At 39.8% G+C, this 16,352-nt stretch overlaps 1 protein-coding gene across 7 annotated transcripts in view; it reads right to left on the reverse strand.

Moving 5' to 3' along the window:
* PKHD1 (PKHD1 ciliary IPT domain containing fibrocystin/polyductin) overlaps positions 1-16,352 on the reverse strand; it is a 456,842-nt gene that overhangs the window by 381,959 nt on the left and 58,531 nt on the right. For 6 of the 7 annotated variants that reach the window (XM_057555317.1, XM_057555318.1, XM_057555315.1 and 3 more), the window contains exons 29-33: positions 14,054-14,189; positions 11,039-11,234; positions 10,263-10,330; positions 7,011-8,603; positions 5,008-5,151 (exon numbers count right to left, since the gene is read on the reverse strand). In XM_057555317.1, coding sequence (XP_057411300.1) covers positions 5,008-5,151; positions 7,011-8,603; positions 10,263-10,330; positions 11,039-11,234; positions 14,054-14,189 — 2,137 coding nt within the window. The remainder of the gene's footprint in view (positions 1-5,007; positions 5,152-7,010; positions 8,604-10,262; positions 10,331-11,038; positions 11,235-14,053; positions 14,190-16,352) is intronic. The other variant, XM_057555319.1, reaches the window with a different exon arrangement.

Here is a 16,352-nt window from a genome sequence, read left to right on the forward strand (position 1 = left end):
TTCCTACCACCTATATTTATGACTTCCCAGTAACCCACATAATTGTCAGCACTTGGAATTATCAGACTCTTAATTTTGGCCAGTCCAGTGAGTATACAACAGCATCTCATTGTGGCCTTAATCTGAATTTTCATCATTACTTTTTAGGTTGAGCAAGTTTTTATATGTTTAGTAATGACATATTTTCCCTCCTATGAAATTCCCATTTCTGTCATTTGCCTTTTTTTCTATTGGAATGCTTATCTTTTCCTTATTGATTTGTGAGTTTTATATTCTGGGTACTAATCCTACAGAGGTTATATGCTTACTAATACCTTCTCCAGATTTGTGGCTAGACTATTCATTCTCTTTATGGGATCTCTTGATTAACAGAAGTTCTTGATTCTCATAGAGTTATGACTATTAACATTTCATAAAGAAGAACAGCAATGACTTGAAGCCCTCTGACCCTGAGACCATTTCTTTCCAGGTCATGAGACACGATGTAAAAAGCATCACCAAGCCAGACTGGCAATAACCTTTAACAGGAGGATGAACAAATCTCTACATGAGATGGTTTGGGAGCATCTCTGCCTGAAAACCTTAATAAAATAGAAAAGAAAAATTTTCTCTAGCCTTCTACCTCTGCAGCTAGCTTGTTCGTGCAGGTACGTAACACATGTTATCAAGGGCTATGAGCTTGAAGCTAAGAGGCCTGCCTACATCACAGGGCTGCATGCAGCAAGGGATAAGACAAGTACATGAGAGGGTTTGCCGTTATTCAATCACACCCAAATAGTATTATTATTGCTGGTATATTCCAAAGCACCCAACACACAGTAGGTTCTGTGACTGTGTTCCCAAAGAATTACAGCAATTAAAATGTCTGGAAAGTAAGAGTCTTGTATGGATAGAGGAAACATGAGAACTTTCCAGTTAGTGAGCCCTGGGGCAAATAAAAACAGGCTTAACACCTACAAAATAATGAACTCATTATGGGTGATTAGGTGGATGCAAATTGACAAGGTGGATTATGAAAAGTGCCCAGCGTTGGGGATCAGAATCCATGGATTTTACTCAAGGTTCTGCCACAAAATAGCTGTGCGACCTTAATCACTTTAGCTTTTCATGCCTCATGGAAAAGTCAAAATTTCCATGAAGAAGTCATGTGGTATAACTCAAGATATAAATACAGGAAACCAAAAGATCAAAGATCTTGCTGATTTAAAACAAATACTGAGTATTAGACTGACAAGATGCTTTAGCAACCTATCATATGAAAAAAGAAAATTCTTCTTTTGTTAGAAGTACAATTTGGGGGGAAAGTAAAGATGAATGACCCCAAAAGCAGCAACAGGACTTTTTTAGAGCTCTACATTTCTTAACTTTTATTGAAGTATAGTTGATTTACAATATTATGTTAGTTTCAGGTGTACAGCATAGTGATTGCATATTTTTACAGATTATACTCAAGAAGCTCAGAAGAGAAATACCAAAATGTTTACTTGCTGTAAAGTTTCTGATACAGCAGGTCCCAAGGATTCGCACTGCTAACAAACTCCCAGGTGCTGCTACTGTTGCTGCTCCAGTAATAATATTTTTTTCAGTAATTCTCAATAATAATATCATTGAGAAGCACTGTGTTAGAAGGACTGAAATTATTCAGCTCTCCCAAGGGCTGCCAGCTGATTAAGGTTGAACAAAGTAGAGTGGGGAGCATTAGTTAGGTAAAAGGATAGATTTCTCTGAGAAAAGCAACTGTGAAACACTTGTATGGGTCGCTGCTGTGAAAGTGCCCGCTAAAAAATCTTTTAAAATATAACAGATTCTTAACTAAATTGGTTCTGTGCAATCCTATCTGAAAGTAGGGGAATTATTTAGTAGTTTTTAATAATTTATGAGACACACCCCTTTGACAATTTGATGTACACTGTAGAGCTACTTTCTACAAAAAAAAAAAAAAATACACAATCATATTCTCAAAATGTCTTATCCAATTTCAGGGATACATAGAATCCCCAACTCCCATCCTGGATCTTAAGTAAGAAACCAGTGGAGTGACAAAGGATTAATCACCAAAATACACAAGCAGCTCATGCAGCTCAATATCAAAAAAACAAACAACCCAATCCAAAAATGGGCAGAAGACCTAAATAGACATTTCTCCAAAGAAGATATACAGATTGCCAACAAACACATGAAAGGATGCTCAACATCACTAATCATTAGAAAAATGCAAATCAAAACTACAATGAGGTATCACCTCATACCAGTCAGAATGGCCATCATTAAAAAATCTACAAACAATAAATGCTGGAGAGGGTACGGAGAAAAGGGAACCCTCTTGCACTGTTGGTGGGAATGTAAATTGATACAGCCACTATGGAGAACAGTATGGAGGTTCCTTAAAAAACTAAAAATAGAACTACCATATGAGCCAGCAATCCCACTACTGGGCATATACCCTGAAAAGAACCATAATTCAAATAGAGTCATGTACCACAATGCTCATTGCAGCACTATTTACAATAGCCAGGACATGGAAGCAACCTAAATGCCCATTGATAGATGAATGGATAAAGATGTGGCACATGTATACAATGGAGTATTACTCAGCCATAAAAAGAAACAAAATTGAGTTATTTGTAGTGAGGTGGATGGCTCTAGAGTCTGTCATACAGAGTGAAGTAAGTCAGAAAGAGAAAAACAAATACCGTATGCTAACACGTATATATGGAATCTAAAAAAAAAAATGGTTCTGACAAACCTAGAGGCAGGACAGGAATAAAGACACAGACATAGAGAATGGACTTGAGGACACGGGGAGGGGGAAGTATAAGCTGGGACAAAGTGAGAGAGTGACATGGACATATATACACTACCAAATGTAAAACAGCTAGTGGGAAGCAGCCGCAGAGCACAGGGAGATCAGCTCGGTGCTTTGTGACCATCTAGAGGGGTGGGATAGGGAGGGTGGGAGGGAGATGCAAGAGGGAGGGGATATGTGGTATGTGTATACATATGGCTGATTCACTTTGTTGTGCAGCGGAAGCTAACACAACGTTGTAGTGCAATTATACTCCAATAACGATGTTAAAAAAAAAAAAAAAAGAAACCAGTGGAGTTGGATTCCACCAGTTCCTCTCCATCTTTATAGACACTGTACTTAAAAGTCTTTTAAAAGACTTTTTTTAATTTGAATTTTATTTCATCTATTTTTTTATACAGCAGGTTCTTATTAGTTATCTATTTTATACATATTAGTGTATATATGTCAATCCCAATCTCCCAATTCTTTTTTAATGAAAGAGGAAAATAAATTATCCATTTCCCTAAATGAGCAGCCCTTGCACAATCAATGAGTGTTTGCTGACACCTAGTGACAATGGTAAAAGTTACAGCACCTCACTCATCTTTTCCTCTTCTAAAAATCAAGGAATTTTGAGAATTCTTTTTCTAAATTTAATCAGATCTTTTAAAATATAATAATTTATTTTATTCCTCTCCTATGGGCTATAAAACTCCCAATAACACAATTTACCTGACCCTGAAACTTCATTGGTTTTTTAGTTTGTACTTCTGGTTGAAACTAGATGTCTTGAAATAATAGCAAAGAGTTGATTAATTTAAATAGTGTATATGTGAAAGCCCCCTGCCCCCTCCAAAAAAACTGTAGCAGTATTTGTTAAATATTAGGACCTAGAAATGGGGAGTCGGTTTTATGTTTCCACCATTTCCCAATTCCCGTATTTATTCTTTCATCAAACATTAATTTTGCACATCCCCTAAGTTCTATGCACAGGAGTTAGAACAGAGGAAGAAACAGACAAATTAACTTCAATTTTCTACCACATCCTAAATTTCCTATTGTGGAATCTTAAGTAGAATAAATCTCTCGTCTGTGATGTTCTGCTCATGTACATGATGGTAATAGGACACTCAATTGCTAGTATTTTAAGCAAGGGTTCTTTCTCCTCTCCCCTCCTTTCCTCCTCCTCTCCTTCCTCCCAATCCCCACCACCACCACCACTCCTCCTCCTCCTCCTTCTGGTCTAAGACAATCCAATGTAAACTGCCATCACAATAGTATTATCCATCATGGAATTTTTGTCCAAGCTCAGAAGTGATGCTTTTATCACTGTAAATCTTTCACCAACATTCAAGTTGCAGACACAGAAATTAGGAATATAACTTAAAGCATTTTACAGAAAACATGAGTACAAATGATTTTTAAATGCATGGGTATAAGATCTATGATTATGCAAACCAAATAACCACCTGGCTTAGCTGCCCCTGTAGTGATAATAGTGATTTCATCCCTGAGACTTTTTTTTCTGAAGCTCAGTGGGTAATAAGCATGTGTTGTGAGCCCCATCATAGAAATATCAAAACTTTGCACCTTCCATTCTAAACCCTCCACCCAACACAGACATGGCTTCCCGTGTCACAATTTACGTGATGGCTACAAAGCTTAAAGCAGTGAGAGATCGTGGTGTTTTACTGAGTAAGGGCTCAGGTAATTATCTGGACTTTACAGAATAAAAGGATAATGTTAATGTTGGCCTTTTTTTCCTATAATAAGATTCAAGACCTGAGCACACTAATATGCAAGAGCTCTCCAGCAGAATGGTCTAATCCCCTCACTAGGACCTCCAGAAGGCAGACATTTTCAGCAGCCCCACCTCAGAACAAGACAAGATTGTTTTCTCCACGATGCCTAGGCTGTCACTGAAACTAGTATTCACCACTCAGAACTACTTTCTCCATCTTCATATGATGGCCGTCAAGAACATAGGTGATAAATGTTTTGTTGTCATTAATATGACAAAAGCTATTATGACTCATCTTAACAGGTGGTCCCCAATTCTAACTACCATCTTAGATGGGGATCAGCGAATTTTTTTTCCCCAGGAACACATAGAAAAATTTAGAGTCAATACAGCATTAATTATCCAAAAAATGGAGTTAACCAAAGTATGTCCTTTTCATATACACTGTTTAAAAAATGAATATGGCATTTTTCCTGACCATCCAGGGGCAGAACCAAGCAGCTGAAGGCAGACACTGTCGCGTTAGCCAGGACCTGGCAGGGAGCACCACACACGGCAGCTGAGATGTTCTCGGGAGAAAATCCTGCTCCAAACACATGCACAAGCCTTCCACCCAGGCAGCCTTTAAAGACAAAATGACAAGTTCACCATCACAGAGGCAAATCTTTCTTGACTCAGAATTCAAACCCATGCTTTCCTGCTCCCCTTCGTTCTTTCTATGCCCTCCTGAGTCCACACACTGGCCTTAGATTCCCTGTTTTCTCAGTTTCTTCTCACTACGCTCTGGCCTCCAAGGTGTGGAGCCCTTATTCTGTCAAACCCCAATAATTCAACAACCTATAAAACATGTAAAAATTCTTATGTAGAAAAATGTGTATTTATAGTTCTTAAACTTTTTATACAGAAGAGTATAAAGTGAAAGAAAAACTTCCCCTAACTACTTATCTCACTCCCCAGAAGTAGCCATGTATAGAATTTCTTGTGAATTCTTCTTGAATTTTCTAAGCATATAGGTTTTTCTATACAAAGGGATCATTCTATACATAATATTCTACAACTTCTTTTAAAAATTAGAAGTGTAGCATAAACATTTTTTCAAGTCTATATATTACAGATCTAGCTCATCATTTTAATAGCCACTTAGAATTCCATCATATGATTATGCCATAATTTATTGAGCAGTCTTCCTATTGATTGATAGTTCCATAATTTCTCCTCTTTTGCTGCAATTAAGGATGGTGCAATGAACTATATACACTTATATGAGTAAAACTGGTGCAACTTCTTAGAAGTGGAATTGCTAGGTCAAAGGAAAAGTAAATTTTTAATTTTGACGAATACTGCCAAATTTCTTTCCAAAATAATGTTGCCCCAGTTTATACTCCTACCTGCTGTGTAGGAAGAGTGCCTGTCTGATGGGTAAAATCATGTCAGTTCTTAACAGACAGCATGTTTTGCTTCAGTCTGAAAGTCAATAAAGGAAAATGTCAGCTGAAGTCTCAGCTGTGCAGAGACCTGTAGTCCACACTGAGATAGAGGTCTAGTTTCTCCTGCCTTCAAGGTCAAATCTAGGTGGTACTTACACAGTTACCTGACAAACTTTTTGCTTGGGTGCATTCTTACCCCTCCTCTCTCAACATAAAAGTCATGGATTCTGAGAGAGTTGAAAGGGGAAGAAGGGAGCATCCAGCCCCAGACCCTTTATCAAATAAGAAAGCTGAGGCTTAAAAAAGTTACCCAGCTAAGATAGTGACAGACTCAGGACCAAACCCCAATCCCCATAGCATCCCGCCCAGCTGAGGCCAGACATATTTGTTCCAAGAAATGGCTTGGTTCATACTTCATCAGTCTAAGATCCTGCTCCCATAATTACTTCTAAACTTTCTGCATCACAATCACATTTGAGCTCTCTCAAGTGTAGTAAGACATTAAGGGGACAGAAACCCAAACCATCATTGGAAGAAAAGCCAAGGCAAATACCAATACATCTAAAAGGAGAAAAAGTTCAACCAATGCAATCGTACTGTGCAATTGGCTTATTATTATTGGTGGAGTATGAATCTGTCTGTGAAATAGCACAAAATGATAAAAATTAATCATATTTAATAAGTTTAAAACAATTCAAATTGGCAGATAGGTTTAAAAATAAATGAAGGCATTTATGCTCTACTTAAATGATCAAATTATGAGCTCTTACAAATGGTATTACTTAATTTAAAGCACAAATTAAAGCGGGTTAATGTATCAAATTAAAATACAATCAAACACTTAGAGAATATGCACAATCTCCTCGACAAAAAACAAAGCCTCATAAATGGAGCATGACAACGTTTTAGGAGGAAGCTGGGACCGTAAGAGGAAAACCGGCTTCTCTCTCCTGTCATTGAGACTGATGTTGATTTCCTACCTCACAGAGTAGGGACAGGAGCTACTGATCCACTTATATAAAGAAAGCTCTTCTGCCTCATCTGCCTGACTTACCGAAGTTCTCGGTCACTGCTGTAACGGTCACTCTGGACGTGAACATCAGGATAGATGAGGCCCACCCTCTCAGACGGTCATAACCTCTGACTTGGTACTCCCCGGCAGGAAGGGATGGGACCACACATTGGAGAAGGGTACGGTTGCCAGAGACACCCACACAGGGGAACATCCCGATAAAAATGTCAACGTTCGCAGCTCCTGAGATCCCGGCCACCAAAAACGTTAAGACGTCATCAGTCTGAGAAACTGAGAGCAATTCGGGGGTGAAGGCATCGCTGTAACCAATGACGCCCACCTGGTAAGAAAGTCCATCTACCTCTATGTCCAGGGCAACGGAGCCATTCCCTGCAGGAACAGAGCACTGGATGAGCTCAGAGCTGAGGTTCACAGTCAGGCAGGCCTGCTGGCCAACGTAGACTGACGTGGAGTTCCGTCCCCTCAGGGCTGCACCCTCCAAGGTCAAGAGGCTTCCACCATGGAGGCTGAAATTCTTGGGGAAATAATGAAACACTTGAGGCAAAATGTGGAAGTGTCTGTAAACGTAACCAGAGCAAGCATACCCATATCTTGTATGAAAAACCGATAGGTAGTGGGGTCCTGGGGCCAAGTCACTGATCCAGCATGCCACGTGGCTTGTATTAAAGAAAGTCACAGTGCAAGGAAGGCGATCATCCACAAACACCATTGGTTCATCAGCCGCGGTACCTAACCTCTGACCCCTAATCAGCACTGTGGTCAGAGACCCACTGATGGTCGTGGTCCAGGCGTCCACGACAGGAGTTGTCTCTTCACACAAGAAAAGAGTGCAATTCCCCTGACAGGCGCTGGGCAGCCCATTAACCAGGACAGTGACATTCAGGGTGAAGGAAGTGCCAGGCAAGGGGTTACCCGCCGGGGTAATCTGACAGAGGACCATCTGGTCCCCCAAACTCAAAATCACACAAGTGAAAGGACCTGAAATGTCAACCTGAACTGACCTCCTGCTGGAGTTGAGAGCCGAGCCCCTCACCGTGAGTACTGTCCCTCCACAAGTGGACCCAAGTGTTGGGGAAATGGCTGTTATCTGAGGCAACACCACAAATTGCTGGGGCACCGCGGACATGTCGGCAAACCCCATCTGCCTCTGACGTACTTGGAGAGGATAGATGCCCGCCTCCAAACTGTGAAGAGGAAAAGTGCACCCAGACAGGCTTGTGTTGCTACTGGGAGACTGGGTCTCAACATCACAGCTCAAGTTCCCCAGAAGGACCTCTGAGTTGGAGAGATTCTGCCCTTCCACGTAGAGCCTCAGGCTGTGATTTGTGATTTCTCCTCGCGTGGCTGTGACCACCGGGGTTGCTGCCATTTCATATGTGAAGGTGAAGCCCTTCCCCACCAGGCTTGGCAAAGGTTGGTGGGGGAAGGGCTGGCTGCCAGCCCAGACCTCCACAGGGGCTGGGGCACCAGGCAGCAGGGGGGCTGGCGGGGTCTCACACCAGATGTTCATCTCCGTTGAGTTCACAATGTCACAGGACCGATTGCCCACGAGCACCCAAACCAAAGCTGGGTCCCTGCTGAACCCTCTTCCTGAGATGCTGAGGATGGTTCCACCTAAAGCACAAATATTTAGAACAAAACTGAAAAGCTGATATTTCAGAACTAGGAACTCACAGCCCCTGTGTGAGCGCCAGCAAGACTAAGTAAAAGGTGGGGTAAGTGTTAGTGAAAGTATTTCACCTCACCCATCAGTGTTGATGTGTGATCATTTTGGCAGGAGTCAGATGGGCTAAATTTCACATGATAGTAAAACAATATAAATTGTCCTATAAGAGGAATGTTTATAATATTTAAGACAAAATTTCCAAGTATGTTTATAGATCCTAGAAACCACCACCTCCATCAACTTGGACACTAATGAAAAATCAAATTTCTTGAAGTGCTCTTGTCATCTGCTATATTATCTAACATGTCAGTCTATATGATTCTACAAATTATTATGTAGAAAGAGGATATGAGTATTTCATATACATATGTATACAACATATACATAATGAAAACTCAAATTCTTTAGTCTTCTTGTCATCTGTTGTATTATCTGCTCTAATATTCCATATTATTCTCTATGTTATTATGTAGTATATATGTATATTGTTCTATATATAGTAAACTTACTAATGAAAAGACTTTGTTGAAGTCTTCTACTTCTATATTATTCTATGTAATATTCCAGTATTCCATATATTATATAGTCATGTGTGTGTGTATATATGACATATCAAGAACCACTGAAACATGCTTGTAATTTTGCTGCTGTATTCATAGACATTGTCTCACTTTCTAGTTGAGGCACAATCAAATCCTATCTTCAGGACAGGGATGGGGGCAATGTACCCCTTATCATTACCAAATCAGTGGTATAGCCAAGCAGCTTTAAAAAGGATTATACTATGTTCAAGAAGGATAACATACCTACTATATAGCACAGGGAACTCTACTCAATACTCTGCAATGGCCTATATGGGAAAAGAATCTAAAAAAGAGTGGATATATGTATGTGTATAACTGATTCACTTTGATATACACCTGAAACTAACACAACATTGGAAATCAACTATATCCAATAAAAATTTTTTTAAAAAGGATAATAATGTGTTATTTTATCCACTATCACAATGATTATCACAGGCAAATACATAGCTTTCAGTTTTTTCTGAAAATGAGCAGTTTTCTAGATTTCTCTATTTCTCCTGTCCTGACATCTCCCATATTGGCATTTGTGTTTCTGACTCTGTCTCGTCCTTCAGTTACATCCCTAGAGCAAGCAAAGACATCAAAGACTCATCCCTCTTGTCCTTGCATATGCAGTATCAAAAAGGCTAACTCAGGAAGCTCTTCTCTTGTTTTCTACTGTTGTTTTTTTAATCAAAATATAGTTTATCTACAATATTGGGTTCATTTCTGATGTACAGCAAAGTGATTCGGTGATATGTACTCGAGATGTGCCACTTTTTAGATGTTGCAGCCTCCTTCCATTAGGAAAAAAGAAAGCCGGGCATGTCTCCTTTTCGTAAAAATTCTTTAATTTCCTGAACTCACTGGGCTAAGGGATCCTGAGTTTTCACACCTTCCAAAGTACATCACTCCGTTCCCAGGGCAGAGGAAAGCACCCCTCCCTGCAGCCCCTTCTCTGGTCTCACCAGGAACAAACTCTGAATATCCAGGGAGTAGACTTGCTGAATAAATAATACCAGTCAGGTCAAAGCCACTCACCCAGAAGGGACCCACAGCAAGGCTGGATGCTGAAGACTTCTGTGAGGTACTGGATGTGAAGATCCACACTATAGAAAATGGGGAGATGGTCATGAAATAACTGAGAGTCAGAAAAAAAGAGAAAAGAAGGCACGAGACAGCCGAGATGTATGTATTGGGGGGAGAAGAAGAAAGAAAGGGGGCTGTGATGGAGAGCGCAGGTGAGGGGCACTGTCCACCAGAGAAGGAAGGAAACGTGAAGAAGAGAAGCTATGTGGGATATTTTCCTGCTCCAATACCAAGTGGGCACATCAGCCTCATAGAGTTTAGCTACTTTCTGGAATGAAGCAAGGGAACTTCTGGAGAAATACTGGGCAGAGGGACTTCAGGGTAAAGAGGACTGAGCATGGCTTGTGCAGTAATTGAAGCCATTTATTCAAAGCCCAAGACACCGTTATTATTAAAGGTCTTAGTGAAATCACAGTCTCTTATTAAGCACAGACTCTTCCTCCTCACATAGAGATGCCCATCCCATCCCATCCCGACCCAAATGAGAGACATGACATCTTAGTTCCAGAAAGTTCTCCTTTCCCCAGCTAGGAAGCCAAAAACTGGTCTTGAGAGTGAACTGTCCTGTAGGGTCTCCAAGAGTTGTTCAAATTTTAGGGTTCTCATATGTTTATCCCTTAACTTCAGAAGACGAAGAAAAAATAAAGACCTAACTCAAAACTAGAATTCCTCAACTGAATCGCTAGACCGTCAACAGACTTAAAATGAATGGCAAGGGTCCACCTCACCCTTGTGCGTGAATGTGGACCCCATTGATGGAGACTGAGATTCCGTGGAGCCCAGCAGGCAGCGGGGGCAGCACCACCTCCAGGCCCTGAGCTGCCTGCGCTCGGACCTGAGCTCTGGTGTCCCCAATGTGGACTTGGGCATCCAAATCCGTGTGGTTCATTGGCAGTGCCATTCCAATGGAAAGGGTCTCACCTCCTGTGTTGAAAAGAATCCATTAGCTCCTGTGAAGTGGATTTGTGGTCTCAACCGTTTATTCAATTTTAAGATTATCTTTCGAGATTAAACACGTGGTTAGCCCTGTGCATAATACTCTGATTAAGAGTTTTAATGCTGGGAATTCCCTGGCGGTCCAGTGGTTAGGACTTGGTGCTTTCACTGCTGGAACCAGGTTTGATCGTTGGTCAGGGAACTAAGATCCTGCAAACCATGCAGCGTGGCCAAAACAAATAAAAATAATTTGAAAAAGCTTTTAATGCCAACCTAATTTTTATCATGAAACTTACAACTCTTTTAATAGAGCTACAGCCTATAACTTCAAGGGCATAGAAAGAAAAATTGTCAGGACAATTGTACACAAGAGGCATTAACTCATCTCCATGCAAAGGCAAATCAAGTAGTTATGATGGTCTTCATAACCAGAAAATAACACCCCATGTCCTTTTTTTAGCCTCTACTTTTCTGAAGGTAAAAGTCTAAAGCTCTGTCTTGATTATGCACCGAGCCCCGTAGCAATGCTATATATGAGCGCAGTCATTCACAGTTACAGAGCCCTTTCACCCACATTATCCCATTTGACCCTCACACTGTCCTGATAACATATGCAGGGCAGTTAGCAGGACTGGCATTTTGCTTTTGAGGAAACTAAGGCTCAGCAGCCCAGGTCTCAGAGCTGATTAATGGAAATGTGAGGGCCTGAGCCCAGTCTTGTATCTCAATACCTTTTTAGTTTATTAGCAACTCTGCTAAAATGCCATGTATACTATGGACACTTCATTTTATCTCACATATTTATTGAGTATCAAGAGGAACAGATATGGCTATCAGATGTTAAATGAAGTTTTGCAGGGTATGTAAAGCAGATAGGCTCTAAAAGGTTATAGAAAATCTGCTTATTGAGGCTATATTTAAAACAATTAGGCTATATTTAAAACAATTAGGCTATATTTAAAACAATTATAGAAAATCTGCTTATTGAGGCTAAATTTAAAACAATTAGGTGCGTAAGAATTTGAATTTGGCATTGGCGGACTTTTCAGCTAATGGATCCCAGCCTGCTGTGAAGAAGGAAACCACATGGGGCCAATGTAGAGAGGCCATCTTTGGCCCATTTATACAACACCCAGTATCTGGCAGAATGATGGTGCTCACTTCAATAAAGCATTTATTGAGTGCTTACTCTGTGTTAGTTCCTGGGCTAGGTACTTTTACCTATTGATACTTTATCTCCATTTTTCCCAATAACCTTGAAAGATTTATTCCTACCTAACAGTTGGAGAAACTAAAGATAAAGGAAGTTAAGTATTGTGCCCAAGGAGTGATTGAGTTGGAATTCATTCAGATCCGGCGCTGACGGCAAAAACCACACTAATGGTCCCTCACATCAAATCCTTCCTCCTCCTTCCCTGCCCCTCTTCTTTTTTCTTTGATTTCATCTTGGCTCTACTGTCATCATCAGCATCAGCATCTCCTGGATGGAGATATGTAGCCCTCCAACTTTCAAAAGAAACTTTCCCAATAGGGCACCACTCACTGGGGGTTTTATAACAAGTTCTTCTTTATTCTGCCTGTAGAAAGATCTCATTGCAAGTGTAAATCCTGCAAATAATGCATCATGTTGTATATATCAATAACATGAACTCCTTGGGCTCTTGGTCAATTGTCAAGCTAATCTGAGATGCCTTTGAGGCACTGATGCAATGTATTTATTCTTTTCATTATAGGTGGGAAATTTTATTAAAAGCCAAAATCACTGAAATCTGAATAGAACACGGAGCTCCCTCCTCCCTTTTCTACTTCGTTGGGAAGAATCTATACCACTAAGGAATTTTACACACTTTGGTCGCCTCAGGCAGCAAATTCTTCTTCTGCACTATCTGAGCTGAATAATATTGAGAAGCTAAAGGACACCTCCCTTTATGTACTCTTGAGCAATGGAAAATGAAAATAGTACCAGAAAAATTGAGTCCAGGCTGTTTCTTTAGGAAATTTGATGGTCTTGTATAATAAACCCTTAGACATGTCTGCCATAAACTCTGTCAACTGGCATCCAATTAACCAGAACACAGTGCTACCTGCTACTTTTCCAAATCTATATGTTATGACATGATAATAAATTGTCAAAATTCCATCCTGTCATATCATCTGAATCATCAAAGAAAGATTAAATCATTTCATGTAGGGATGCTAAAGAATCCACTCTTTATATATATGTCTCTCAAGGAACAAGTTAATCAGAATATACTATTTTCTAATCATATCAAATAACTGCTGTAAAAGGACCTGCTGCCCCAAATGCTATTTTACAATAAACTGTAAGTGACTGCGTGCTTGGAATCTGCAACCAGACTGCCTGAGTTCAAATCCCCACTCTGGTACTTACTACCAGGTAACATCTTAGACATGTAACTTATTCTCTCTGTTCCTTAGTTTCCTAATCTGTAAACTGAGGCTAATAATTCTATAAATTAATGACAAAGATTAATGTCTACTATATGTCTGTGCTATTATTATTGGCACATAGTAGGTACACAATACATATTTACTGAATTTTTAACTTCGAATTCCCATGTCATTTTCAGGATAGAAATGGTCCCAATTTTACAGAGAGAAAAACAGATAATAAGGAGATTTATTCAATGATGGCTAAGAGGAGAAAATCAGTCTCCAGGTTTTCAGAAAAATAACTTCCATCCAAAATATAACACTATCTTCAATAAAATTAATAGGCCATTGTTTGCCTTTTTATACAATCAGTGCTCTAAGATGAAAAGATCCTGCAGGATCAGGTATTTTACCTGCTATATTGCTTCTGTTTCTGCTGAGAGACACGATTACTGGATTTAAAGAGGAGACGTAAGTAAATGCCTTGGGAAGAACCACAGAATGGTCCCCTCTGATCACAGTCACATTCACTGTAGGTCCATCTTCCCCCTGAAAAATTAATTTTTAAAATCAAAACTCTGGGAACTCCCCTGGTAGTTCAGTGGTAAAGAATCCACCTTCCAATGCAGGGGACGCAGGTTCGATCCCTGGTCGGGGAACTAAGATCCCACATGCCGCGGCACAACTAAGCCCTCGCGCCACAACTATTGAGCTCTCGCACCTCAACAAGAGAGCCCGTGTGCTGCAAACTACAGAGCCCACTCGCCCTGGAGCCCTTGCGCCACAACTAAAGAGAGAAAACCCACATGCCACAACTAGAGAGAAGCCCAGGCGCCGCAACGAAGAGACCACACGCCATAACAAAAGATCCCACATGCCTCAACGAAGATCCCGTGTGCCATGACTAAGACCCGACACAGCCAAAAAATAAGGAAAATAAATAAATAAATATTTTTTAAAAAATAAAATAAAAACTCTGTAAATAAGACTGAGTTGAGCAAAGTCCATACAGAATTAGTTTAAAGAGTTAATTTCAAGAAAATTGTTTTTAAAGAATATATTTGCTACTTTGAAGTCTGTCTCTGTGTCTCTCTCTGTCTCTGTCTCTCTCACATGCACACACACACAGAGTGACAAGTGCTTAGAATAGGCAAGTGCAGCATCCAACAGATTAAAGAGTAAAGAAGAATGATTTGCAATTAACACACCAATTGGTTCTGCAAAAAAAACACAATTTCAAATAAACATCTATATCTAGCTAAACTATCCATCAAGTGTGAGAGTACTTTGAGACATTTAAGTACTCAGAAAACTTCCCTCCCACATTTTGTTTCTTGGGATATTTCTTAAGGCTATTATCTTATAAAATAAGCAATAACCAAAAAAAGAGAAAAAAAACTCCAAGAAACAGTGAAGCTACTCAGGAGAGCAGTCAAGGGAAATACTAGGATGAAACCTATAGAATAAATCTAGAAAACACCAAGTTAGATTGAAGCAGAAGAAGAGGGAGCTTCAAGAAAAAAGAGCAACTGATATAATGAAATTTTTTTAAAGACAGAGGATTTTTATAATAAGGAAGACATGTAAAGAAAAAACTCTAGGGACTTCCCTGGTGGCGCAGTGGTTAAGAATCTGCCTGCCAATGCAGGGGACACGGGTTCGAGCCCTGGTCCAGGAAGATCCCACATGCCGCGGAGCAACTAAGCCCGTATGCCACAACTACTGAGCCTGCGCTCTAGAGCCCGAGAGCCACAACTACTGAGCCCGTGTGCCACAACTACTAAGGCCCACGTACCTAGAGCCTGTGCTCTGCAACAAGAGAAGCCACCACAATGAGAAGCCCACACACCACAACGAAGAGTAGCCCCCGCTCACCGCAACTAAAGAAAGCCCACGCACAGCAACAAAGACTCAATGCAGCCAAAAACAAACAAATAAATAAATAAATGTATAAAGTAAAAAAAAAAAAACTCTAAGAAAAAGACAAACTATAAAAAATATATATTGCCTGATTCTGTCAGTATCATTCAAATAGTTTAATAATGTAAATATGGTTTATTGATTTAACCAACAAATGACACTGTAACTATATTCAAAGGAATTTGAAGTGGTTGTTTCAGAAAGGGGGACTGAAGAATGGGGAAGTGGGTACGAGAGAGTATGATTGTCTTACTATTTTCTTTTGAACTTTGCATGTATTGCTTTGTTCAATTAAAAGTTGGCTTTCTTAATTTTTATTCTCTCTAGTAAAAGAAATTCAAACAGTACAAATTTTACCCATTAAAATGGTAAATATATGCTAAAGTGCTGATACTCAATTTCGGCCAAGGCACCAGAAATCAGACACCCACACAGCAATGGTGAGAGTATTAATTTAAAAAGAGTTTCAGACAACTGGATATCCATGTCAAAAGCTTTATATCTCTGTGCTGTTATTGTTGGCACATAGTAAATACACAGTAAATATAGGAAATAGGAAATTTTGGAAATTATTTAAATGTCCAATAATGGGAAATATACAAATTACAACACAAACATATTAGAATTGCATGCAGTTTATATATAAAAGCTAACATTTCATAATATTTGAATAACTGGATGAGATAAAAATATGGGACCAGAGATCAAAGATTACTCCAAACCCTCTCTTCTTCCAGAGATCTTTATTGTTCAGCAGACAGCCTTCTTTGGGGGTCATGGATGTGCTAGGAA

The sequence above is a fragment of the Balaenoptera acutorostrata genome, chromosome 10, assembly GCF_949987535.1.
Source record: "Balaenoptera acutorostrata chromosome 10, mBalAcu1.1, whole genome shotgun sequence".
NCBI lineage: Eukaryota > Metazoa > Chordata > Mammalia > Artiodactyla > Balaenopteridae > Balaenoptera > Balaenoptera acutorostrata.